This window comes from Nyctereutes procyonoides, unplaced genomic scaffold, assembly GCF_905146905.1.
Source record: "Nyctereutes procyonoides isolate TBG_1078 unplaced genomic scaffold, NYPRO_anot_genome, whole genome shotgun sequence".
NCBI lineage: Eukaryota > Metazoa > Chordata > Mammalia > Carnivora > Canidae > Nyctereutes > Nyctereutes procyonoides.
In genome coordinates this window covers 102,194,485-102,220,517 of record NW_026575125.1, presented here as the reverse complement: position 1 = coordinate 102,220,517, position 26,033 = coordinate 102,194,485, and the positions used below count along the sequence as shown (strand labels likewise).

General features: G+C 46.8%; 1 protein-coding gene across 1 annotated transcript in view; it reads left to right on the top strand.

The window, feature by feature from the left end:
* The first annotated feature begins 2,233 nt into the window (after positions 1-2,233).
* Positions 2,234-26,033, top strand: part of GPC4 (glypican 4) — a 111,607-nt gene continuing 87,807 nt past the window's right edge. Inside the window, exon 1 of the mRNA XM_055338941.1 lies at positions 2,234-2,855. Within this exon, the coding sequence (XP_055194916.1) occupies positions 2,696-2,855 (160 nt within the window). The 5' untranslated portion in view covers positions 2,234-2,695. The remainder of the gene's footprint in view (positions 2,856-26,033) is intronic.

The following is a 26,033-nucleotide window of genomic DNA, read 5'->3' as shown; positions in this document are numbered from 1 at the left end:
GAGAAAAGCTGGAGTGGGGGTGGGAGGAGGAAAGGAGGAGCTAGGGGCCATCTGAAAAGGGAAGCTGGATGGTATTTGTTTCGTAGATTGCCAGTTGTTCACCCTGTTTGTATTTAAATGAAAGGAGGCTTTGAAGTGGGACCCGCCTCTGAGCAGGGCTTGGGGTTCCTGTCTTGTGTGGTAAAGTTCAGACTTGTCCAGATCTGTTTCTAGCCAGAGGTTACAGTTTCTGGTGAAAAAGGCTCAAGTTTTGGTTAATAATACATGAACAGGAAAAGCAGGAGTAAATGGGGTGAGGGGGCAAGGAATGAGTTTCCCCTGGACTTGTGAAAAGCAGCTTTCTGATTTGGGGTCCATGGTTTGGGAGGATCTTTTTTTTTCACTTATGGTCACTGGATTTCATTCTGCTATTACTATTGGTTGCATCTCAGATTATATCATTTTTGGTAAAGAACATCTTTAAGTAAATGTATCAATCAATGCAAGTTAGAAGTGCTAGGTTAAGCCCGAGCAATAATTTGAATGGTATTAGGTTGAGACAAAGGTGGACTACTTGATAGTATCTTGAAAATGGCAGGAGATTCACTTGGAGGAGAGTTTGCCTATTTAGAAAAACTCCTCTGCTAGTTGCAGGGTTAATTGTTCTGCCAACTCACAGAAATTGTAAGTTTCACTAATAGGTCACTATCTGTTTACCTTGATGATCTCCAAGAGTTAGTAAGATATAGAAAAGTCTGCAGTGGGCATTCAAAACAACAGCTGCCCTAAGTTTCTACAACTCCACAGCGCCAACATGTCAATGTGGTCTACAAACAGCAGTGGACGAAGTCTCAACAAACCCTATGAGGGTGATAATTGTAATGATGGTTCATATCTTCACCCTATGTAATTTTATGGGAATTGAAAGTCTAGCCAAATAATAAGTTCCAGCCCCTTTTATCTGCCCAGTTCCCAGCACACTCCCGAGGTGTCTGAGGCACTTCTCACCCTAACCTCTTAAAGCAGATTGTAACAATAACAAGGGTAATGACAAGTTCCCAATCTGCACAGTTCCCTTCATTAAAGGAGCCCTGGGAGCTTCAAAAACACTCATTAATGGAATCTGACAAAGCTGGGAAGGTGGGAAGACTCGCCCATTTCCAGTTTTCTGGTGGCTAAGCGTAGACTGGGTCCCAGTGAGGTTTAAGCCTCTCTCAAGAGGCTTGAGGGCAGAAGAGGATGGGGGGGCGGGTCTCCGGCTACCTTTACTCCACATGACCTGGGAGTGTAGCCCAGGGTTCTGGACTCACACTCCAGCTGCATGCTATTAGCGAGTCACTCCCCTTCCCTGGGCCTCAGTTTCCCTACATGCACAAGGATTTGGGCCAGGTATCTAAAGTCTCTGAGGTCATGCTTCACTGTCCCATCGCCTCGCGAATGGGGAGAGGGGGAGGTTTTCCCACTTCAGGGTTTGGGTAGATTTGCAGCAGAACCAGGCGTGGCTAGGGGAAGGCGGGGGAGGAGAATGCCTGCCGGGTTCAGAACTAGTCGGTGTTCATGGAGCCCCGTTGGATGGGAAGCCGGTCTGAGAGGGCCAGGTGAGGGTCTCGGGCCAGCTGGGAGTCCGAAGTCCCCCGGTGCCTGCGGCGAAACAATGCGAGTCATGCCAGCGCCTTTCCCTCCGGGCCCAGGAGCGGAGCGGCTGGGAGGGCAGGTACCGAGGCGGGAGGGCTCCGCCCGGCTTTGGCCCACCGTCTGCGAGTCAGGTGGCCGCGCGCCGAAAGCCTGTGACTCGGATGTGGGCTGCAGGACAAGTACCCGGGCGCGCGGTTCCCCGGGGCTTGGGCCCTTCACCGTTGGAGAAGTTAGCCCTCCCTCTTTGGGTGGGGGGCGGCACGCATCTCCCCGCCTCCCCTCCCTGGGGGAGCCTGGGAGGGAGGCGGGGAGAAAGGGAGGAGGGAGGAGGGGAGGAGGGAGGAGCCCCGCGGGGCGTGTCGCGCGAGGGAGCGCCGCGCGCCCGGTGCGGCCCCCTAGGAAGTGGATTTGGCCGCTCCGGATCCTAGCCCGCTTCCAGGTTTTCTCCTGTCCCGGCCCTGCGAGCTCCCGCCCGTCACCGGCCCCCCCGCCGCCCGCCCCCTCCCCCTGAGTGCCGCTCGCTGGGCCAAGTTTGCCGAGCGTCGCCGCGCACGCCGGCCAGTCAATCAGCGGCGGAGCTGAGGAGGGCACAGCAGCGCGGCCGAGGGCAGAGTGAGCCGAGGGGAGCCAGGAGAGCGGACCGGCGCCGGGCAGCCCGAGCAGCGCGCAGCGAGCGCCCGCCGCCGCCCACGCCCTCCGCGGCCCCGGCGGCGCCTGCCACCTTCTCGTCCTTCCCCGCGCCCCTGTCCCGCTGCTGGCCGCGCGCCCCGTCCGCCGCCCCGCGGAGCCCGGAACCCACCGGCCCGCGCCACCGCTCCCGTGGGCCGCGCGCCGCCTCCACGCCCTCCTCCTCCTCCCCCCGGCCGGGCGCCTGGCACCAGGGACCGTTGCCTGACGCACGAGGCCCAGCTCCACTTTTCGTCCCGCATCTCCTCTTCCCGCTGCTCTCCCAACTCCTGCCCCAACTCCGTCGCCCCCTCGCTCCGCTCCGCCGCGAGCCCCCGGCCGCGCGCCCCTCTGCCCGCGCCCGCCACTCTCCGCCTGCCCCAGAGGTGGGAGCGCGTCGGCCCCGGCCCACACCATGGCCCGGTTCGGCATGCCCGCGCTTCTCTGCACCCTGGCCGTGCTCTGCGCCGCGCTGCTGGCTGCCGAGCCCAAGTCGAAAAGTTGCTCGGAAGTGCGACGGCTCTACGTGTCCAAAGGCTTCAATAAGAACGATGCCCCCACGCACGAAATCAACGGTAGGTGGGGGCCCCCGGGAGGCGCGCGCGGAGGCAGGCACCCCGGGGAAGGGGCCGCGGAGCCCCCCGCGAGGCCGCAGGTAGCCCGGGGGGGGGAGCAATGGGCAGGCAGGCAGGAGAGAGCGCGAGAACGAGCCCCGGCACAGCGCGGCCCCCGGGGCCGCGAGTGGAGGGGCACCGCCGACGGGCCCGGTGCCACCCCGCGGCTTCTCCCGCCCCGCCGCGTCTTCCCGGTCCCGGGGAGCCCCGAGGACTGTGGTCCGCAAAGTGCGTGTCACGGTCTCCCTCGCCTGTTCCGGGTTGAACTCCTCACTGGGCTCCACGCTTTGTTGTGTGGGCGACGAGAGGCCGGGAGGGGGTGAGGGTCGCCGGTGGGGTGGTGGTGGTGGTGGGGCAACCTACAGCTTGCCGGATTCCTGGGGACACCAAACGTGAAACTCGAATGGAGGTTTCATTGATGTTCTTTAAAACCCCTCTCCCCGCCTCTCTTCCACCGCTGACGCGGATTAGGAGTTTTTGTAGCTCCAGCGACTTTAGAAGTCGCCTTTAAAAAGCAAACGACTCTCCACCCCTCCAAACCCTGACTTTTGGGAACTCTCCTGCTTTCCGGAAGGTGCTGCACGGGAAGGGTACTTCCACCACCCCCCTTTCTTTTTTTCTCACCTCATTTTCAGGGTTAATTGCACATTCAATTACAAACCTTTGAAAGGACTGACTGCAGGAAACCCGAATCTCAGTTTGGAGATGGTTATGCAAATGGGGAAGCCTTAGCCTGTGAAAAACTTCAACGGATTTCGGCGCTGGGGGGGTTGCGTGCGGTGTTGGTGAAAGCCCTTCTAGGAGCGCCGGGGAGGCGGCATTTCGGCGGACGCCCTCCGCCCCTCCTTGCAAGGCCGGCGGCGGCGGGCGGGCGGGCGGCCGGCAGATAGCTGGGTCCCCTCCGGGTCGCGGTCTCTGATTCGCGGAGGGCAACTGTTGCGCGCAGCCCCGCAGGCTGCGCTGGGGCCGGCGGCGGCGCAGGTAGCCCGTTCACCCTGAGGGTTCAGAAAGCAGCACGGATCTAGCTGGCTGCTGGCCAGCGTAACCTAACGGAGGAGAGAGCGGTTCGAACCCCCGGGGGGCCAAGCCTTCATTCCGAACCTTTCATGGAAGTGAGGAGAGCGCGCCTTTGCCTCGCGGGGCCGGTCACCCGGGTGGGGCGAGCGGGGGGCCGGCAGCCAGCAAAGGAAATACTGTAATTTCAACCAGGCGCTTCCAGAGGCTTAAGAAAGACGTGGGGGTCATTTTTTGGAAGGGCTATTAATAACCTTGGAGATTAAGTGCAGTCCTCAATTACATATAAATTGCAAAGGTAATTGAGGGAAGTCGCTGGGCACTTTCTGAGGGTATTCGGCATCCGTCTAGAAATAGAACTCAAGAAATTGTTGGAGCAGCCGAGGAGCCCACTGTACCTTGGCAGTTATCAAATAACTCGCACGCTACTGATTAGAGACCGTTTGCCCTTGAGCTGCCTGTCTTTTGGGGAACTCAAGAATGTCCTCACAGCGGCATGATTTTATTGGTTATGGAGCCCTGAAAAGCCCTCTTTCTTTCCCCTCTCCCTCCCGCCCCGCCAGAAACAGTGAAGTGACCCAGCAGTCACTGAAGCTTGGGGGCTCTGCAGGTCAGACCTGGGGGCTTTGTGCCCTGCATGGTTTGGGCCTGGGCCCAGCAGAGATGATTGGCGTGAAGGTTACAGTTGTCATTCCAGCATTTTGAAGGGAGAGATGCAGCGATGCACTTAATGGGAATGTGACAAGTTTTCATCTTCTGCTCCTGCAAACAATATGTGTCTTTGAGCTGGACTGGAGGCATTCAAGGAGTGGTTGTGATATTTGCCCCCCCCCCCCACTTTCTCCAGCTTGGCTCAGGGCAGGCTCCTGACAGCAGGACCTCTTCCCCAGCCAGCATCTCAGGGAACAGGAAGTTTGAAGGGTGCTCAAGGACTGTGCTAGGTGTTCCCTTTGATTGCCCTGGTCCCCAGCAAACACCTGAGTGATATTTTTGCATAAATGTCTATCTGGATATTTCCCCCCAAAGATAGGAGAGTTATTGGTGACCAGCAGCAGGAAATGGAAACTAATGTGCTCACACCCAAAACATTTTATTCTTTTTGTCTTGTCCTTCATCTCCCTCCCAGGGCTGCTGCTTTTATTTCCCCTTTTGAATGACCTACTGGACTGCATTCTCCTGAGGAACAAAGGAAGTGCCTTTTTAGCTGGAATCCTTGGAAGACCACCAAGGACTTTAGCTCATGCAGTGCAATTTCGCACCACTTTCAACAATAACAAAAATGCATGACTGAATGGCTCAAAAATGTGGAGTGTTAGAGGCATTCATTTGAGTCCAGGACACTGTCACAACACAGACAGACCCAAGTAAATACCTTTAGACGGCCAGTATAGAAACAGGGGGTAATCTTTACCATCACCCTGGCCTGTTTAGATGCATACATTAGCCTTGTCTTCCTTGGGCTACGCTCAGATAATTTTGGTCATTTTTGGGAGGGTAGTCCGTATAGTGACTGTATACGGCCTGTGTCTGAATGAATTGCCAGGCACTTTCCCTGGCCAGGGGTGTGTGTGTGTGTGTGTGTGTGTGTGTGTGGCACGGGGGCAGGGGGATCTTTCTTTTTTTAAGATTTTATTTATTTATTCATGAGAGAGAGATACAGATAGACAGACACACACACAGAGACACAAGCAGAGGGAGAAGCAGGCTCCATACAGGGAGCCTGATGTGGGACTTGATCCTGGGACTCCAGGATCACACCCTGGACTCAAGGCAGGTGCTAAACCACTGAGCCACCCAGGGATCCCCCTTTTTTAATATGCAAAAAGTCCAGGATTGTTTTCAGGCAGAGGGTCATAATGCCTGGGTACCTAGCACCAGGCTTCGCCCAAGTGGAAGGTTTTATTCCAGTCAGCCTTGTACTTGTCTTCTAGAGGTTTGAACAGGCTTTAAGAATACTCTGTGTTCTTAAGGAGTCTCAGTCTTTTTTGGATCATAATTAAGGGTATCAGGGAGTATATCATGCTGACAGGTCTTCTAGGAGAGATCCTGCATTGCCTATTTCCTTGACCCCCGAACTTACCAAATAATGTGTATATCAAAAGGGATCTTTAACACCAAGGACCTGTTTTTGTTCACCTTTCAACGGACATATTTTCTTTTGGAGCACCTACTATGTCCAGTATTCTGTGCTGGCCATCCTGGAGGCAGCAAGAAGGGCCAGAGGGGCCTTTGCCACCAGGACCTTTCCAGGTAGTAGGGAGACAAGCCACGTGCACACAGCAACACCTTATGAGAGAAGTACTCCCTGTGGGTTACAGATGAGGAGTAAGGAGTGCCTACAGTTCCAAGGGAGAAGGTATTTGGGACTGGATTATTAACTTGGTGATGCTAGTTCACTAGGAAAACATAATATCAATGGTAATATGAAATTTAAAAATCTTTTTTTTTTTTAGATTTTTATTTATTTATGATAGAAGCAGAGACACAGGAGGAGGGAGAAGCAGGTTCCATGTCGGGAGCCCAACGTGGTACTCGATCCCAGGACTCCAGGATCGCGCCCTGGGCCAAAGGCAGGCGCCAAACCGCTGCGCCACCCAGGGATCCCCTGAAATTTAAAAATCTAACAATTTGCATTGTGCTTCCCCTCCATAAAGACAGGGTTAGAGAGAGGCAACAATTGGCATTTGATTTTATTTTTTCAATTATTTTTCAAAGTTTTATTTTTTTGATTTTTAAAAATATTTATTCATGAGAGACACAGAGAGAGAGGCAGGCTCCATGCAAGGAGCCCAATGTGGGACTCGATTCTGGGACTCTGTGATCACTCCCTGAGCTGAAGGCAGATGCTTAACCACTGAGCCACCCAGGCGTCCTAAAGTTATTATTTAAGTAATCTCTACATCCAGCATGGGGCTTAGACTCGTAACCCTGAGGTCAGAGTCAGCCAGGAACCTCAACAGTTGGCATTTTATTACTACTTTTTGCTGAAATTGTCTTTTTTTTTTAAAAGAGATTTTATTTATTGATTCATGAGAGACACACACAGAGAGGCAGAGACATAGGCAAAGGGAGAAGCAGGCTTCAGGGAGCCTGGTGTCACACCCTGAGCCGAAGGCAGTTGCTCAACCACTGAGCCACCCAGGTGTCTCTGAAATTGTTTTTAAGACTTAGGCAGTTGAGTAGAGATGTTCTTAATCCCGCCATAGGTCTCTTTCATAGGGACATTGAAGGATACCAAGGAGAACTTTGTGTCATAATTGTGAGTTTTGGAGTTTTGGTTTCCTGTTCCCATTCATGTTCATGAGCAGTGCACTTGGGGGGAGCACACATACATGCACATATGTATGCCTCAAAGGATTCTGGGAATGACATAAGCTATGTTAGGATCACATGGCAAAAAGTATATATGTGTTACATGTGTTGGAGAGGTAGGCATACTTTCTGGTACTGAGTTGATTATATGTAAGACAGTATGTCCTCATGATTTGCATTTCGTCTTTCCTACTTCAAGTGGGTGGGTTGGATTTTGCGGAGAACTTGCGATCTTCTATTCTGTTGGAATCCTCAGTTTGGCTACTTGGATTTCACTTAAGAAAGAGGGTCTAATTGAGCGACGGGCCTGTCAGTATAGAGATTGTCCCAAGTAGTATAGGAACTACTTCCTGGACATACTCAAAAAAGAACTTAATAAAAGTTCTGGCTTATGCAGCTCAAACTCTAGTTAGAACATACAAATATAAAATGTTTGATTCAGCATAATTACTATTTTCCTTTTATTTGACTCACATTGGGTTGCATGCAATTTCAGGATTAGCTGGAGACTAGACTGAGGAATGAAAAGGAAGTTTCTTGTTGTCTCTACAAGGGAAACAACATCAGCGTTAATCTAAATCAGTTGGAAGGGAGTGTCTGGCTCCTCAGTAACGTTAACTGTTTGGGCACTGAGGTGGTTCCCACATATGTTCACAATAAAAAATGCATTTTGGCCTCAGGAAAATAGCTTGCAGCTATTGATTGCTTTCTCTGGACTCGGTCCGAAGCCAAGGGCTTTACATGTTCTCGCAGTTAAAATCTACAACAACCATATGAAGTCAAAAGTATTATTATCTTCATCATCTTCCCCATTTTATGAGACCTGGAAACTGAGACTCAAAGCGATTTGGAAATAGATTCACAGGCTCGCAGCTAGTGTATGGTAGAGGTGGGATCTGAACCCAAGTCTTCCCTGACCCAGAAGAACATTTTGTGCAGTGTTGTACAGTTAGATTGTAAGACAGACTACTTTCCCACCACCAGTGGAGGGCTAGCTTTAGAAATAGGAGCTATGAGAGGACCACTGACCAGCAAAAGACCATCCCAACGCTACTCTGATACTATAGTAGAGAGAGGATTCAGTCATGTCTTTTACAGGCAAAGTATTAATACCCTGCCACAGACAACCTAGTGTTAACAGGAGAAGGAATATAAATTGTATTTCTTGGGTTATGGGGAAGTGGTGATGGTTTCTGAGGAGGGCAAAGTCATTAGTCAAACTGTTTTTAGGAAGAGAACTGGTGTCCCTGCGAGTTAAGGGTCGGTGAGGCGAGGGGAATCAAGGCAGTGAGAGCTGTCAGGAGGCTGTTTTAAGTAGGCAGTTCTTTTTTTTTTTTAAGTTTTACTTTAATTCCAGTAGAGCGAACATATGGTGTTCTGTTAGTTTCAGGTATACAATATAGTGACTGAACATAAGTATACAGTTCTTAATGGGTCTGCCTTTCTCTTGCCTTGTTACCCTCTCATTCCATGCTGAGCATCATTTTGTTACTGCGGTGCTTTGAATGGAGCCCTTCCTCTGCTTTGAGCTTCAGTGGCTTCAAGGATGGCAAATGATACTTTCATTGAGTCCCTTCTGAACTCCCCAGAGTTATGTGCCCTCTTCCTGATTCTTTGCTTGAATCAGATCCATGGTCTTTGCACCTAATGGTCTCCTGTTAATTTTGCATGCAGGCACCTATGTGCCTTCTCAACTGTAAGCAACTGGAGGACAAGTGTGATAAAGCTCAAGGCAGTATTCAGTAAATGCGTGGGGGCGGGGGATGATGTAGACAATTCTACCAGGATCCCAGTGCCATAATGGGGTTTATACTGCCTTGATGATACATTGTCATCCCATGGTCTCTTGCTCTCCTGGGAATCTTTTAGAGCTAAACATTCTGAAGTGAAATGAATTTAGGGTAAATCTCCGTAATATGTTGATATAGCATATATTAAATGTTTTATGATTTTTTTGGGGGTTAGTACTCATCTTAACCACTTGATTAATAATGGAGTGCTATTGGAATTTGTCAGCAAGGTTCAGAATTGTTTTTCTTTGCGCTGTGAGATCCCCTTTAAGGAATAGGTAACTGAGGCTTCTGTGTTATACAATTTGGAGGAAATTTAGAAGAGTAATTTAGCACATCAGATTTGGTGTGTAGAGCTGTTACCTTTTAGAAAATAAAATCTGAAGTTGATTGTCTTAACCAAGCAGAAGAACACCGGCTTAAGGATATCAGAATGTTTTATGTAAGCAGCCCCACTAAAACACGCACAGGTAAGAACGAGCATTTTCAATTCCACTTGGCTAAGCATCTGTTGCTTACTACAGAGAACATGAAAGTGCAGAAAATTCATGAAGCGATTCCATTCTGTAGGTAATTTGAAATGTTATATTTAAGTTCTGATGCATTGAATTCAGCAATCTGGTAGGAGAGCGAAATCAAAGAGATCCATCAGCCAGGTATTCAACTTTTGAAAAAGAAACTCTAACAAATGTTAGAAATTAGGAGAAAAAGATTGAATGGAAGAGTTACCAAAAAAAAAAAAGTCAATAACCTCCAGGAAGCCTGGAAACTATGTAAAAACATCTTATTGGAAGCCCAGATAAATGTGTGCCAGACATCAAAAAGACCAGCTGCTTGGGGGAAGAAAAAAAGAAGCCGGCATGACTAACTGGCAGAGCAAAAGAGGCTGCTTCAGGGGAAAAGGAATCTTTCACAAAATGGAAAGAGCTTTGGCCAGGAGGAGCGGGAAGGCCAGGAGGTATGGCAGGGCAGGTACAGACTAGAAAGTGAGGGAGCCGCAAGAACTGGAGGTGCACCTTGCGAGGGATTTGAAAGAAGGCCCACGTGAGGATGATGGGGACGGGTGCCCTCAGTGAGTCCAGCCCTATCAGAGTAGAAAAGCACGGTGGCTTCTTGAAGGGGGAAACCATGCCTGATTAACCTCTCAAGAGTTCTTGGAGAGAAAAAAAGCAAGTGGATGCAGGGAAACAGACATAGTATAGGTTTTCTTGAATTTTGCAATGGGATTCCAAGGCAGAGACAATTCAGAAAACGCATTCACTTTGGGATGGGTGGGGAGGGGGGTTGGTTTACTGAGGAGAGAAGCTAGGAAAACCTCACTGTCCTAGATGGCAGTAGTTTTTACATGGAGAGGACACAGTTTCCTGGAAGGGGCAGTCCTAGCTAAGCCCTGACAGATTAGTTGTTGGATATCTTGGTCAGGTTCCTCCCCTCTTTGTCTGAAAAATAGGAGCCAGGGGCATTAGAGTGCTGTGTTAGATCAAGGATGGTTGACCCTGGTTGCACATTAGAATCACCTGGTGCGTTTTTAAAATCTCATTCCTGGGCGCCACCCCAGACCAGTTAAATCACACTTTCCAGCAGTGGGGCTAGGTCATGATAATTTTTAAAAGCTCCCCAGTGGTCCCAGTGAGCAGCCGTAGTCCCAGTGAGCAGCCATGGTCCAGAACCACCATCCTAGATTTTGTCCAGGTCCCTTCCACCTTGGAGATTCTATGATTCTCGATTTTCTGATGAAATTCAACAAGTATCGTCTCAGAAGGGAGCTTCAATTTAGACTCTCAGGGCCGGCTCGTTTTAATTTTTTGCTAACTTGAATTTAAGAGGAAGGTCTGCTGAACTTGGAAAAATATATTCTGTAATCAAAATGCAAGTGACGCATAGCCTATGATGCTTTGCTGAGGGTATAGAAGTAAGCCCAGGCCATTGAGAGTACTTTGGAGAGAATTAGAAAGGAATCCAGTCTTGCTTGTCATTTATTAAGTGTCAGTGTGCTAGGTGATATTTCTTCCTTTTCTCTTTATTGGTAAAATAAAAAAGATCTCTTTATCCCTTACTTTAATGTCCTCTTTGCCATGTGTTTATTCTCTTCAAGTATCTTATCAAGAAATAGAAGTACAGTAAATCCCTAGGCTTCTGGCCGGCACAGCCATCCAGAACACAGCTGGGAATGTGGAAGTAAGCAGAAAAGCTACATGATGGAAACAGCTGTCATAAAGCCCATGCATTCTACTTGGAGACAAGGCCTTTGGGAATTTATCATCAGCAATCATTGATTGAATAGCTCTTCTGTCATGAGCAAAATGCTGGGTGCTAGGGATTCAAAGAGGTTTAAAATCAGTCAAGCTTTTGAGGTGCTTGCATTCAAATCGGGTGGACAGTGGGAAGATAGAAATGGTAATCTTGCCTCCCGGCCCCTGGCCAATTAGAAGAAGTAGCAGGTAGTGATGGTTGAGGAGTGGAGGAGTCACCAGGATGGGAATGGCTTTAGAGGCAGGCAAGACTTGACATCTGGAAGAAGCGAGAGTGACCAGGTGGCCGGGGAGGGGGTGTGTGGGGGTGGATGGGTGCAGAAGCTGAGCAGTAGAACCAGGACTTGCTGATCTTGACTGTTCTTTCAGATGTTTGAACTCTTCTAGAATGGGACGAATGCTCAGAGGCAGCTCCCCAACCCCCAAGGGCACTAGGATGCTTCAGGGCAGTATCAAATAATAGTGTTTGGCATAATTAAATATATAGTGAGTGGACTTCAGAAAGAGTAGGCCTATTTGAAATCCAAACTTGCTCTTGAAAGAAAGGAAGGTTCACTTCACTAAGCCATTCAGCCTTGGAGGGCACCTGGTTACCCAGAGCTGGATCAATAAGGGGTCCATTCAATGTGTCACTTTGTCCTTTCTTTAAAAAAAAAAGTTAAAGACTGTATTATTAATTCGGTGGCTTCTTCACTTCAGACATTTTAGCTGGTGATCTTGTTCCTCCCCACCTTCTCTTCTAAGCCCTCTAGAACATCCAAGTTCCATTTGGTTCCTTAGTAATGTTACTGCCTACTGTGCTCTGCTACTGCACTTTGCTTGGGAAACAGACATTGTGACCTGAAGTCACAAGAGGCAAGAGCTGGCTTTTGGTGAGGGGACAGGTTTAAATATTTGAATATTGATTTCCTTTTTAAACATTTACCAAACTGAGTCAATGGATAATCGTAATAAAAAAGCACTAGAAGTTAAGGATTGGAGTGCATATATTTGATGGTCCTTGGCTTTGACCATGTCCCGTATTTGAACCTTTAAAACAAAAAGCCCTTTTTTGCTCCATCATGCCTGATCTGAGACCACATAGCTCTAGTTTCTGACACACTGAACGGCACATGGGAAGTGTTTGAGCAATGTTTGTGGTTCAAAAATAAGGTTGGGTGTGACTTTTGCCTTTTATATATTGTGAATGTTTCTATTTGTCCATTTTACTATATATTTTAATTTTAAAAAATTTTTATTTACTTCTTCATGAGAGAGAGAGGCAGAGACATAGGCAGAGGGAGAAGCAGGCTTCCCACTGGGAGCCTGATGTGGGACTCAGTCCTGGATCCCAGGATCACACCCTGAGCTAAAGGCAGATGCCCAACCACTGAGCCACCCAGGTGCCCCATCCATTTGTCCCTTTTAAGTGAATTCAGGTATAGCTATTCATTTTAAAATTTCTGCATTCACTCCTGGATGCCTACATGAGAGCTGGCAAAAAACCTCTTTTCAAACCTAGAAGGTAGTGTTAACTTCTTGCTTGGAGGTGGGAGCTTGAGTATCTCATGTGGTTTGTTTTAATCCTGGTGGACAAATGGTTGCTTCTTAGACCATCTAGTCCAGATGTTAATAGGAATGCCACCGTACCTGCAGAGGTGCTTTTAGAAAAGGGAGGCTTGCTCACTCCCCGCTGCTTCCCCAGGAGGCCTGGGGCAGGCCCCAGGCAGGATTCATGTTCTTGGTTAGTCTACCTCAAGGTCACCTGGCCTCTGCTTCATCCCAGCCATCCTTTTCATTCTAGCCCTTTCTTCTCAGAGCTACTCTGTTAGTTGGCTTTTGCAAGCCTTTTAAGCCTGGCTTCTTTCTTAATATGCGGCGCTTTGGGGCTGCAGGAGCAGGCTGGAATGTGGCTGCTTTTGGACTGCAGAACTTTCCTTCGCTCTCTCTTGACGTGGGCATCCCAGTGAGCATTAAGCCACAGGACTTTTTTCCCCCTTTCAGTTATTGTTTCTGTTCTACCATAGTTTGTCTTCATTTGGGTTCTCAGCCTGGTGTTTGGTTAGAGACAAAAACAAAGCGCCGTGTCCTTGCAAACTGCAGTGTAGAGCATGTGGTTAACAGTTACTACTTGCAATGGTCCAGTCTGAGTGGGAGTATCATTTTTCTTGGCAGTCACTTCACAGAAAGTCCTGTTTCTTTGGTGCCAGAATAAGCAGTCATTACATTCCTTACAATTTATAGTCAAATTATTATCTGCTATTGTTAAAATTGCCTTAATTATAGAATATTTCCCCATGCTAAGATTCTAAATTGCAAAACAAGACAACTTTTCACTGGTGTGCTTTTGAGACACCGGGCTTAAAAATCACTCCCTGACCTAGGATGTTGGAGGCTCTGAGGAGGAAGTGTTTTGTGTTGGGGGAGAATTCTTTTAAGGGGAGGAGTACAGCAGGTTCACTTGCTTTTATTTATTTATCTATCTATTTATTTATTTATTTGATTTATTGGAGAGAACACGGGCGAGGGCAGAGAGGAGCAGAGGGAGAGGGAGAAGCAGGCTTCCCGTTGAGCAGGGAGCCTGATGTAGGGCTTGATTCTAGGATCCCGAGACCATGAGGCAGACGCCCAACCATTTGAGCCACCCAGACTTCCTGTAGTTTTGCTTTAGACTGAATTTGAACCCAATGCCCCTGGCTGGTTGCTTGGTTCATGTTCTGCCTCATTTTCCCCTAGTTTGGAACTTTTTCTTTTTCCTGCCCTGTCAGGTCCGATGGGCCTAGACACTCTAGGAAGAAGGCTCAGCTGGCGGGGGGCTGATTGATGATTAAGCAGTGTGGCAATCTTAGAAGATAGCCTTGTATCTCTCCAGTTGGAGGGCAAATGAGGAAATCTACAGCCTTACAGAATAAGGGACTGTGTCAGTCAGTTTTCTTGTGATCTGAGCAGAATCAGGAGGCTGGGTAGGAAGCAGCTTCTGTAGAGATGCTCTTTCATAAGTTCTACCTTTGGACACTGCTTTCAAGATTTATCCAGAATCTGTCCTCCTCTTACCTCCCCCCCTCCCCCCCACCCTGGGCAGCTACTGTCCTGGTCTCCTTTCCCATTCCCTGTCGCCCCTGCCCAGTCTTTCTCAGCACATCAGTCAGTGAGATCCTTTTCTGTTAACCCTGAGTCAGTATCATTTCTCTGCCCAGAATGCTCCAGGGGTTCCCCCTGCCATCTGGAGTGAAAGCCAAAGCTTGTGAGGCCTTCTGGGGTCTGCCCATCGCCCCCTCCCATGGCAGCCCACACTGTCTTTTCCTATGTTGTTTCCCCCAACCCCCCACCCCCGGTCCCCACCACATGTTGGTGTCTCTGGTCCTTGAGGCACACTCCGGTACAAGTTCCTTTGCCTTATTCTCAACACCTGGAGCACTGCTGCCTCATAGCACCATGGCTCCCTCAAATGTTTTGGGGCTTTGCTTACCTATTCCCTTAACTAAGAAGCCTTTCTTGACCTCTAAAGTCGAACCCACACCCCCTCGCAAACACACATTGTCCCTCTCCCTCTCTCCTTTATTCTTTGCAACTACAACTGTGATAACTGTTTCTGAGGAGAAGCCCTTGGTCTTGGGTGAATGATGATCAGGGTGAAGCATAGTTTTCTTCAGCATTTAGGTTCATGGGGCTCTTCTCATCTCTCAGGAGTAGGGCTTTTTGACACCATCACAAGGCCCCCCCCCCCCAGATACATGAATGGCCAGGGTCTGTTTCTATCATTGGGTCCTGAGGCGAATTCTAGAGTACTTGGTAGAGCAGTGCAGGGGAGATGGGCTAAATTACTGAGGCTTTCATGGAGCACTCTTCTCTGGTAATATGCCTCAGCCATCATTTTAGGGGTTGGGATTACATGGGCACCCCAAAATGCAAAATGAACTCTTGCATCATTTTTTTCTGTTCTCAGAGTGCTCTGCAGAGTAATCAGATCAGTACTGGGAGCGCTAAAGCCTTCGGGGTTCTGGGAAAGTTGAGCATCCACTTTTGTGCCACAGAGACCACAGAAATAATGGATTTTTTGAATGATAAGTGGCTCAAAATGAAGCCCTCTGGCCCAGCAGTGATTGTTACAGTAGAACTCTGGTTCAGCAAAATATGGACCAGATGCACCTGTCAATTGATAGCAGAATTTCTGCCCTCCCCAAGACTGTATTAATCTTGAGCAAGTAGGCAGAGGTTGCCCCGAGGGGAGGAAGGAGCTGGCTTGGGGAGCGAGTGTCTAGGGAGATAGGATCAAGAGCAAATGCAGCCCCAGGAGTAAATTTGGGAAGGAGCATCCCTGCTGTGTATCAGGGCTTTGAGAACATGGCTTTCTCCATTTCAAGAAAGATTAGTTTTCAGATTACTATTTTTTTAAGTATTCTCCACACTCATGGTTGAGCCCAGTGCAGGGCTTAAACTCACAATCCTGAAATCAAGACCTGAGCTGAGGTCAAGAGTCAGACGCTTAACCCACTGAGCCATTTGGGCGCCCCTCAGATTACTTTTTAAAATCGAAATATGATTGATATTTTTCAGAATTTTATTTTTTAGGTAGTCCCTATGCCCAGCATGGGGCTTGAACTCACAACCCTGAGATCAAGAGCTGCATGGTCTACCCACTGAGCCAGCCAGATGCCTTGTGATATTTTTCAGAATTTTAGATTAATTACTGTAAATAGGACCCTATTTTTATTAGTTTGTTCAGTCCTAATGAGGAACTGAGGCTCAAAGTGTATATAGGCCTGACCTCATATACCTGGCAGGCTTACCCAGGGGGCCATGAGTAGTCATGAAATCCCATTATTCTCAGAATTTTCTGGTGACTAGCCAGTGTTTTTAGCTATATTCTTATTCAGACCTGTTCAGTTTTTTTAAATGGTTTTATTTATTTTAGACAGCACAAGTGGGTAGGAGGGTCAGAGGGAGGAGAAGCAGACTTTCTGTTGAGCAAGGTGCTCGATGTGGGGCTCAGTCCCAGAACCCTGAGATCATAACCTGAGCTGAAGGCAGACGTCCAACTGACTGAGCCTCCCAGGTGCCTCTGGATCTGTCCAGTTTTTAAAAATATTTTATTTATTCATGAGAGACACAGAGAGAGGCAGAGCATAGCAGAGGAGAAGCAGGCTCCTTGCCTGCAGCCTGATGTGGGACTCAATCCCAGGATCCCAGGATTACAACCTGAGCTAAAGGCAGATGCTCAACCGCTGAGTCACCCAGGCATCCCCTCATTTTTTTAAGTTTTTATTTATTTATTTATTTGAGAGGGAGAGAGCGCATGAGCAGGGGGGAGGGGCAGAGGGAGAAGCAGGCTCTCCACTGAGCAGGGAACTTGATACAGGACTCCATCCCAGTACTCTGGGATCATGAACTGAGCTGAAGGAAGACACTTAACCAAGTGAGCCACCCAGGTGTACAGTATGTGACTCTTTTTTTTTTTTTAGATTTTATTTATTTATTCACGAGGGACACAGGGAGAGAGAGAGGCTGAGACACAGGCAAAGGGAGAAGCAGGCTCCATGCAGGGAGCCTGATGTGGGACTCGATCCCAGGTCTCCAGGATCAGGCCCTGGGCTGAAGGCAGCACTAAACTGCTGAGCACCCAGGCTGCCCAAGTATGTGACTCTTGATGTGAGTTTGAGCCCCATGTTGGGCATAGAGCTTACTTTTTAAAAAGATGTCAAAAAAATAAAGTTGCCTTATTTTAAATATGCATTGAAATATAAAGATTATGGCATTTATCCTATTTAAAATACTGTGGCTCGCTCTATCATTATAAAGATAAGTTTCCTGATTCAGGACATAAGCATTTTATTTCTTTGTAATCGATCAGATAGTCCATATGCTATGAAGTACTCATGGTATGGGCTACGATGTAGGAGTTCATGATAACGTGAACCAGCCCTTAGCTGTCTAAACATAGCTTTAAGTTTGGCGGGGCGGGGGGGTGTGATTGTCTCTGCTTTTATTTTTTTTTAAAGATTTTATTTATTTATTCATGACAGACACACAGAGAGAGGCGGAGAAGCAGGCTCCATGCAGGAAACCTGACATGGGACTCGATTCCAGGTCTCCAGGATCAGGCCCTGGGCTGAAGGCAGCGCTAAACTGCTGAGCCACCCAGGCTACCCTCTGCTTTTATTTTTAAAGGAGACACAACATGTACTGTTTTCACCAATAACCCCTTAGTGTTTCCCTTGGAGCCCAGAGATTTTCTCAGTTGCTTCTAAGCTTTAAGAATGAAGTAACACACCATGAGATTCTGGGATAGTGGAGGCTGAGGCTTAGTGTGTTTATCTCAGCTGGGTTTGTAATAAAAGGGTTTGCTAAAAGCACATGAATGGCCTAAATATGGTATTAGGAGATGTTTAACACCTTGAGAGGGGAAGAGAGTATTTCCAAACACCTTGGGAACAACGGTTTTAATTGAAACCATTGTGTTAGTTATAAATCTATCTCTGCTTATTTTTTTAAAGATTTATTTATTTATTTATGATAGACATAGAGAGAAAGAGAGGCAGAGATACAGGAGGAGGGAGAAGCAGGCTCCATGCTGGGAGCCTGACGCAGGTCTCGATCCTGAGACTCCAGGATGGCGCCCTGGGCCAAAGGCAGGCGCCAAAACACTGAGCCACCCAGGGATCCCCCTCTATCTCTGCTTATTAAAGTAGGTCTCTAATTTGCTTTGTCTGCCCATAGCCACTTCTGGGGGAGGGGTCACTTAGTGTTTGAAAGTGATGAGTGTGCATTTCTTTGTAGAAGAGATAGTATATAATTGTAGAGATATTGTAAAATATTGTATAATTCAGCCCATATTCCCTTTAATTAGATCTATAGAAGGCATTTCTATATTGATCATATTAACATGGGAGACTAGTGGCACCTCTGCTGTTAGGAGTATTTGTTTTTCTTCTTGAAGTTCCAGCCGCTGTTATATCCTCGTATTTTGCAGAAGTAGCCCCCAAAATTGAGATGTGTTTTTAATGTGAGAAAATTGCAGGCTGATCACTAAGAATAAAGGGAAATGATTGCATTTGGCATAGTTATTAATTTCAGAAATGTCTTTGAATCTGTGCCCTATACTTGAGTGTTATGCCAATGCTTTGTGGCTTCCTGGGGTGACATTTAAGAAATGTAGATTTAGATCCTACATTTTGCCAAATATAAATTGCCTCAAGTATTAAGTATTTTTCCTAACAAAAATTGGTTGTAAAGGCATTTTTCACCATTTGCAACAGTTACTTGATGTGTGATCAGAGAGTTCTGTCAAACCTTAGATTTGTATAATGTTGTGTATTTAGCAGTGCTCTTGTGGAAGAAAATATAACTCCCAACTGCAGACAGTTTCCAAGGGACCATTGAAATGTAATTCAAGTACTTCAGTTATGATTATCAGTCTTTGAAATGAAGGGAAATTTTGATCAATTTAAATGAGGAAGAATAGCAAGGCATTTTACTCCAGGTAAATGTAAAATGTTGTTAATTTCTTCAGATACCACATAACATAAGTGTGTTTTTTAGTTGTATTGAATTTTGTCCACTGAAGTGTTTGACTTGGTGCTCATCTTCCTTTTTTTTTTAAAAAAATATTTATTAGAGGGAGAGAGAAAGAATACATACAGAGGGAGAGGGAGAAGCAGGCTCCCTGCTGAGTAGGGTGCTCAGTGACACGGGGCTTGATCCTAGGACCCTGGGACTATGACCCTGGGACCATGATCTGAGTCGAAGGCAGACACTTAACCAACTGAGCCACCCAGGCGCCCCTCATGTTCCTTTTTAAACAGTGTATTGTAACCCCGACTGGGCGTTTCTCATCTCGTTTCTTTCTCTCCTCATATTTGTTTTGTTTAATCAGTCAATATTGATCATTTTTTTTCCCATTTAACAAAAACAACCAAGAAGAGACTGGCATGATTTCATCAGCCTTCTAATTGCTTTACTAATGGAAATCTGTTGGTCCTTAATCATCAAGGGTGCAGTTTTGAAAGGAGCTAGTGACCCATCCTTCAACCATATGTCTTTAATTTTTAAAAATCTGGCAGAGCCTGACACTTCAAGAAGTCATGTCATTTTCTTCCAAGGTTTTAAAATTTTAATTGTAATGATGTAAACCCTACATACTTAAAATTATTTAGTCCATATTCAACAAGATTCGTACAATCATATGTGTTGTTAATTATTATCTCAGTAACTGTAGATAGCATTTACCGAGCACTTGATATGGGTCTTTTTTATGAACTATTTTATATAAACCAAAAATATACATGGAGGGAAGATGGAATTAAGAACTTGAAAAACAAGGCAATTATTGCAGGGAATGAGCCATCCATACTTGACTAGTAGGCTTTGCAGTTAGTGGAGGTAAAACAGGGCCCTAAACTGGTTCTGCATTTTCTGTTTATGTGATGAAAAGAAGCCTTAACAGCTCCTTAGGTGAGACATTTTCTTTTGCTAAATCTAGAAAGTATTTGTTATGTAGATTCTTCAGCCAAACCGTGAACAGTGTAATGATCAGTGTCATCAGTGATTTCATTTCTTGTACTGATCTGCCATGAAATCCAAAGAAACGAGTTTTGAGAAATCCGGTCAGTCCTTCGGGTCCATGGTATTGTCTTCAGTCTAAAGAATCAAACTCTTCTTTATTGGTAACTGCTTTCTTTTTGTGTATGAATTCATATCTTTTGGTTTCTGAGTCCAAACTGTCCTGCGAAGTAGCTAATAACATCGTGATGACCGCCAACACAGCCGCCTGGAATGGACCAGAAAACCAGAGAGTTGCACACCAGGGGGAAAGGCAAAGCTGTGGGCTGAAGCCACTTGAGATCTAGGAATTCACACCATTTGGGAGATCTGGGTTGTACTTCCTCTGCTCCTTTGGCCAGTTTTTCTTCTCCTTGCCCTCAGGACTTTGAACCTGGCACTGAGCTGTGTAGTGTTATTTGGCCTCCAGAGATTATGGTTTATGGTAGGTTACATTTTTTTCCAATTGGAAAGATGGTATGACAACAATGAGGAATAACTTCTATATCCTTTGCAGATCGCCGTCCAGTCCCTACTCATGTGCATATGGTTGCACTTGGTTTATTTATTTATTTTTAAAAGATTTTATTTATTTATTTATTCATGAGAGACACAGGGACACAGGCAGAAGCAGAGGGAGAAGCAGGCTCCATGCAGGGAGCCCGATGTGGGACTCGATCCCGGGACTCCAGGATCACGCCCTGGGCTGAAGGCAGACACCCAACGCTGAGCCACCCAGGCGTCCCGCACTTGGTTTATTTTTTTATTTTACTTTAAAAAAATTTTTTAAAAATTTATTTATTTATGATAGTCACAGAGAGAGAGAGAGAGAGAGAGAGAGAGAGAGGCAGAGACACAGGCAGAGGGAGAAGCAGGCTCCATGCACCGGGAGCCCGATGTGGGACTCGATCCCGGGTCTCCAGGATCGCGCCCTGGGCCAAAGGCAGGCGCCAAACCGCTGTGCCACCCAGGGATCCCCCGCACTTGGTTTAAAGTGTAGTACACACTACTTGGACTATTTCTTCTTTTTAATGTACCATGAAAAGTGCCTCTACAGTTATACACCGTTCTGTACAGTTCAAATGGCTGCGTAATATTCCCTGAAGTAAATGTAGTATACTCTGTTCTGGGCTCCCCATGTGGACGTTGAGATTATTTCCTGTGGTTTGTACAGGTGTGCATGTTTGTGTGTGTTTGGTTTTATATTGAGCACAATAGTGATGATCTTCATTTCCACCTGTTAGGCTTCTGTTGAATGATTTCCTTAAATTCAATTTTACGGGACGCCTGGGTGGCTCAGCGGTTGGGCGCCTGCCTTCAGCTCAGGTCATGATCCTGGGATCCAGGATCGAGTCCCGCCTCAGGCTCTCTGTGAGGAGCCTGCTTCTCCCTCTGCCTATGTCTCTGCCTCTCTCTCTCAGTCTCTGTCTTTCATGAATAAATAAATAAATCTTTAAAAAAATTCAATTTTACGATGAGTTTCTTGTTTGTTTGCTTGCTTTATAAACGTTCAGAAGGTGTAAAAGCAGGAAACTTCCCTGGTGCCTAAAGCCTAGTGGAAGCGCAGCACACACCAGGCTGCTGTGTTCTTGGTCTGCAGGGGGAGGGAAAGGGGAAGAAATCTGAGGTTTAGCTGGTCAGCCCTAAGAATTCACTTTTTCCCCCCGGCATTTCCCAGCTGTACCCTCTCTGAGCTCTTGGCAGGAACCTGCACCTACTTTGGTTCCTAAAAACTTCATTCAGCCATATTCCCAGAAACAGCTGAAATGTTGGCAGGTGGGAGGGGATTCAGCCCGAAGGGGAGTAGAAATGAGTTGCTGGAAGGGCAGGGCCTTCCTTCTGTGGTTCTTCTGCTCTTTCATTGGAGCAGAGTCTCCCACATGTCTGTGTGTCTTGCTTTAAAAAAAAACAAAACAAAACAAGAGGCAAAAAAAAAAAAAACACAAAACGCTTCCTAAAACATTTGTCATCTAAACAGAACTTCCTAGAAAGCAGTGTCATTGTTTCTAAAAGGAGCTCATAATAACCCTCCATTCTCCCTCCTCTCCCACTTTTTTACAATGAAAAGATTTTATGACTATTAGTTGTGAAATGGCTTAATTCAGCTTCTTATTCTTTATGGAAAATAACTTCGCTATGCCTAATGTCTGCCTCTGGTCAAAGGGCGTTTCCTATGTCATTGGCTTCCACGGTTTGTCTGCTTTCAGCTTTGTGATTGGGAGGGTACAGTCTCGCCTTTTAAATTGTCTGCTTCGTCTTTTATCTTTCAACAGGTTCTGGAAAGAAATTGTCCAACGGCTTCTTTCCAGTGTCAGTTTTTGAAAGATCCATAGCTTGCTTTATTTTGACAGGTGGCTGGTGAAAGAGGTGCTTTTAAAGGGTGGGGTGGAGGAGGAGGGGCATGCAGGGGGGGGGTGCAGGGGAAGAGAGTGGGTAGCTGCTGCTTTTGGGGCTGACAAATGGCGCGTGATTATTATGCTCTTCTCCCTCAATGGGGCCTTGAAAGAGGAGTGTGCCAGTAAGGTCTATGGTTGTAAGACAGCTGTACCCTTCTTAGGGCCATTTCTGGCTTTTCTGCCTCTTCCTGGGGTACCCTCTATGGGAACAGAGTGAGGACCCAGAAGAGGTGACAGGGTAGATGAATTTCCTGTAATGCACAGGAGTGATAAATCATTCACAGCCTCGGTATCCTTATTGGGAGGAGCTGTCCCTTTGAGAGTCCAGGCCAGCGTGGTATCCCACATGGTCCCAGGGACCCTGGTGTTCAGTACTCTCCCCCAGTAGCCGTGATGTGGCTTTGGCTACGCTTTCTTTAGCTGATACTAGCTACAGGGGACAGCAGATTGGTCAGTGGCTTCTGGATGAGTTCTAAGTGAAAGGACTCCCCACTTGTAACCTTTGGTTGTTGGTAGCCTCCTGAGACTGTCACACCTAAGGCTCGTGGGACTTAAATGATGTCCTAAGAATTACTACTATGTAGAAATCCTTTTAAATCTTCTTCCCTGTGCTAGACTACCCCCCCTCCGCCTCTCCTGAGCCTTCAGTTCAATTTATGTCTTGCTTCATGTGCACAGCCCAGAATTATACAATAATACTCCAGATAGTTTGAAGAAAGGTAGAGTTTTTCTGATTCCCATGTTCTCCCTCTGTACTTGAACACTTTTTTTTTTTTTGGTGTTGTCGACTATAGTACATTTGACAGACTAAAGCCCTGTTAATAATTAAGAACAAGATGTAGGGTGCGAGCCAATTTAAAGAGCTAACCAGTAGAAACCACCAAAACCACACCAGTGTATAACTAAAGGGATCTGAGATCCAGGTATTTCTTTTCCAGACTTTCTTCTCTTGCTCTCTCCCAATCCTGACTTACCAGTGGCCTCCTGGGTAGATGGGGAATGATCAGGAGAGTGAATGCAGGGAGTAAAAGCAGTCCACATTGCTTTTTTTGTGCTAGAACTCTGTGGTAACAATGAGTGGAAAGGGGGCCATCTGCTGAGGCCGAGAAAGTTTTCTGTCCTTGAAGGGAGGCTTGCTGCATGGTGTTTTACAAATTCACTGTAACTTCTAGAGGCCCGATACTAAAGATGTTTCGGTCTCCTAAGTGAAGGCAATTGATAGCAATAACAGCAATAAAAATGTGACTAGGGAGTTCTTTCTAGGAACTTGACAACATATATAGAGCTTTTAATTCCTTTCACTGACCTTTTCAGAAGTTCTAAACTACTGTCTTTGCAGTTTGTTGTGAATTTCAGATTCATTATACTGTAAGCAAGCTGATTTTTGTTTTGTTTTGTTTTGCTGTTCTTTAAGTGCACACAAGCTATAACATAAGCAGAGAAGCATATCCCTGCCAGGAAGAAGAAAGCTTTGGGCCAGGAGCCAGGAGACCTGGGTGCTTTTCCCTGCTCTGCCACTGGCCGACTGGGTGATGGGCATTCAGGAAGTCAGCATGTTAGGGCCCCGTTCCTGGTGTTCAGAAAATGAGGGCTTTGAACTTAGCTGGTCACCAAGATCCTGGCCAGCTCTGATATTCTGTGTTTTCACTGCAAAGGCGTTGAGAGCTGATGAGATGATCTGGAAAGATAAGAGGAATAGGAGGAAAGCCCTTTCCTCATTGCATATGTATTCTTGAATACAATAAAACCTTGAAATGAGCAGTTCTGGGTAACTGAGCTTTCTGAATGGTTTTTGTCTCCTTCCTTGCCGTCAGCTGTCATTCTGTACTGCTGTCAGCATGCCTGCTTTTAGCCACTTCTGTCCCTCCTTCTTGGCTGCTTCCCTTGTGGTCTTAGAAACCGTAGCATTAAGCTCATCAGAACTCTATGCCAAGAAGCACACATAAGTTGTGAGGAAGGGCCTCTCCTAGGACTCCAGCACTTGGACTTGGGCTGATCAGAGCCTTTGGGGGCTTATTTTAAGGCTCCAGATAGGCGATGTGTCACTATATTCCCATCTGTTTTAGGCTAGACATTCGTGTAGTTAATAAGCATGTTTCTCCTTTGTGCTAATTAATTAAGAAGGAAAAGCAGGTGGATAAGAGGAGGCAAAGGAACAGACCAAGGAGAGGGGGCTGGGGAGGGGGCCAGGGAAGGCAGTCTATCCCAGGGTCTAGCTATACAGTCAGATCTGCATCAGAAGACGCCTTATTTCATAAAGGGTTTTTTTTAAATTTTTTTAAAATTTATTTATTTATGATAGTACAGAGAGAGAGAGAGAGAGAGAGAGAGGCAGAGACATAGGCAGAGGGAGAAGCAGGCTCCATGCACCGGGAGCCTGATGTGGGATTCGATCCCGGGTCTCCAGGATCGCGCCCTGAGCCAAAGGCAGGCGCCAAACTGCTGCACCACCCAGGGATCCCAAAGGGTTTTTTTTTTTTAAGTTTGAAGTAAAGAGCTAGGACAAGGAGCTATTTGAGAAAGCTGGAGGCATACTTCTGAAGTTTGGATTCTAAAGAGAAAGCTGGCTTGGATGTGCCTGTCTGCTTAAAGCAGGGTGCTTGGCAGTACAGGCTGCCTCAGCCCATGTGTATGTTTATGGTTTGCTTATCTGACTGGTGCCTGGCATGTTGCACACAAACTTCTGAAAGCAGCCACGGAGATCCCACTCCCCCGTCTCAGTGCATAGTCCAGAGTGGGAATTTGAATCAAACTATTCCTCCTTCAGAATGTTGTAAACTGCAAGGCATTGACATCCAAATAGGTATCCTTCCATAGTTTCTGCATGAAAACCTAACTCAAATGATCAATCATTGTGTTCAGAATAGTTTCTCTAGCTGTCAGACCCATAGTGGTTATATACCCACAATCTGTGGTGCTGGCCACATGTGTATTTTGTGGTCACAGCAGTCACCGGAGGTAGAGGCCCTTTACCCTCCCATCCATCCCTGATCTTTCTTTTTTTTTTAAATTTTTATTTATTTATGATAGTCACACAGAGAGAGTGAGAGAGGCAGAGACACAGGCAGAGGGAGAAGCAGGCTCCAGGCACCGGGAGCCGGACGTGGGATTCGATCCCGGGTCTCCAGGATCGCACCCTGGGCCAAAGGCAGGCACCAAACCGCTGCGCCACCCAGGGATCCCCCATCCCTGATCTTTCTGCCTTCCCAGCTTTATGTTCCCCTCTTCCCACACCTTGTACTCTTATCTATACGTAGTCAAGTCAGACTACTCATTCCCAGGAGGTAGTGGGAACTGTCGCCTCTTCCTACTTGTGACAATGAAACATCCCACTCATCTCACATAGACCTTCGCATCCATTTTCTCTGATACCCGCGGGTGGACATCTCTCCTTCTTCCCCATAGCATTTTGCTGTGAATGTAAGTGAAGAAGTGAATGGACATCAGGATAGTGAATTGTTTATTAAACATCTTCTGTGTGCCCAGCTAAGTGTCAGGTAGTAGGGATATAAAAAACAAGTAAGACACACACTGTATAGGCAGAGAGAAAAGCAGGTTCCATGCAAGGAGCCCGATGCAGGACTTGATCCCAGGATCCCGGGATCATAACCTGAGCCAAAGGCAGACGCTCAACCACTGAGCCACCAAGGTGCCCTGCTAACAAAATTTAAATAAAAACATGAATTGAATAAGAGACAGTCTCAGTTCTCAAGGGAATAATACTTTATGTTAAAATTGATTATTGATTTTATTGCCTCTATAGGGTCAGAAGCTCCCCAAAGTCTGGTATCATGTCTTACTCAGCTTTATAATCCCATCATGCCTTGCATACAGTACAGAGTCTCAGGAAATCTTTAT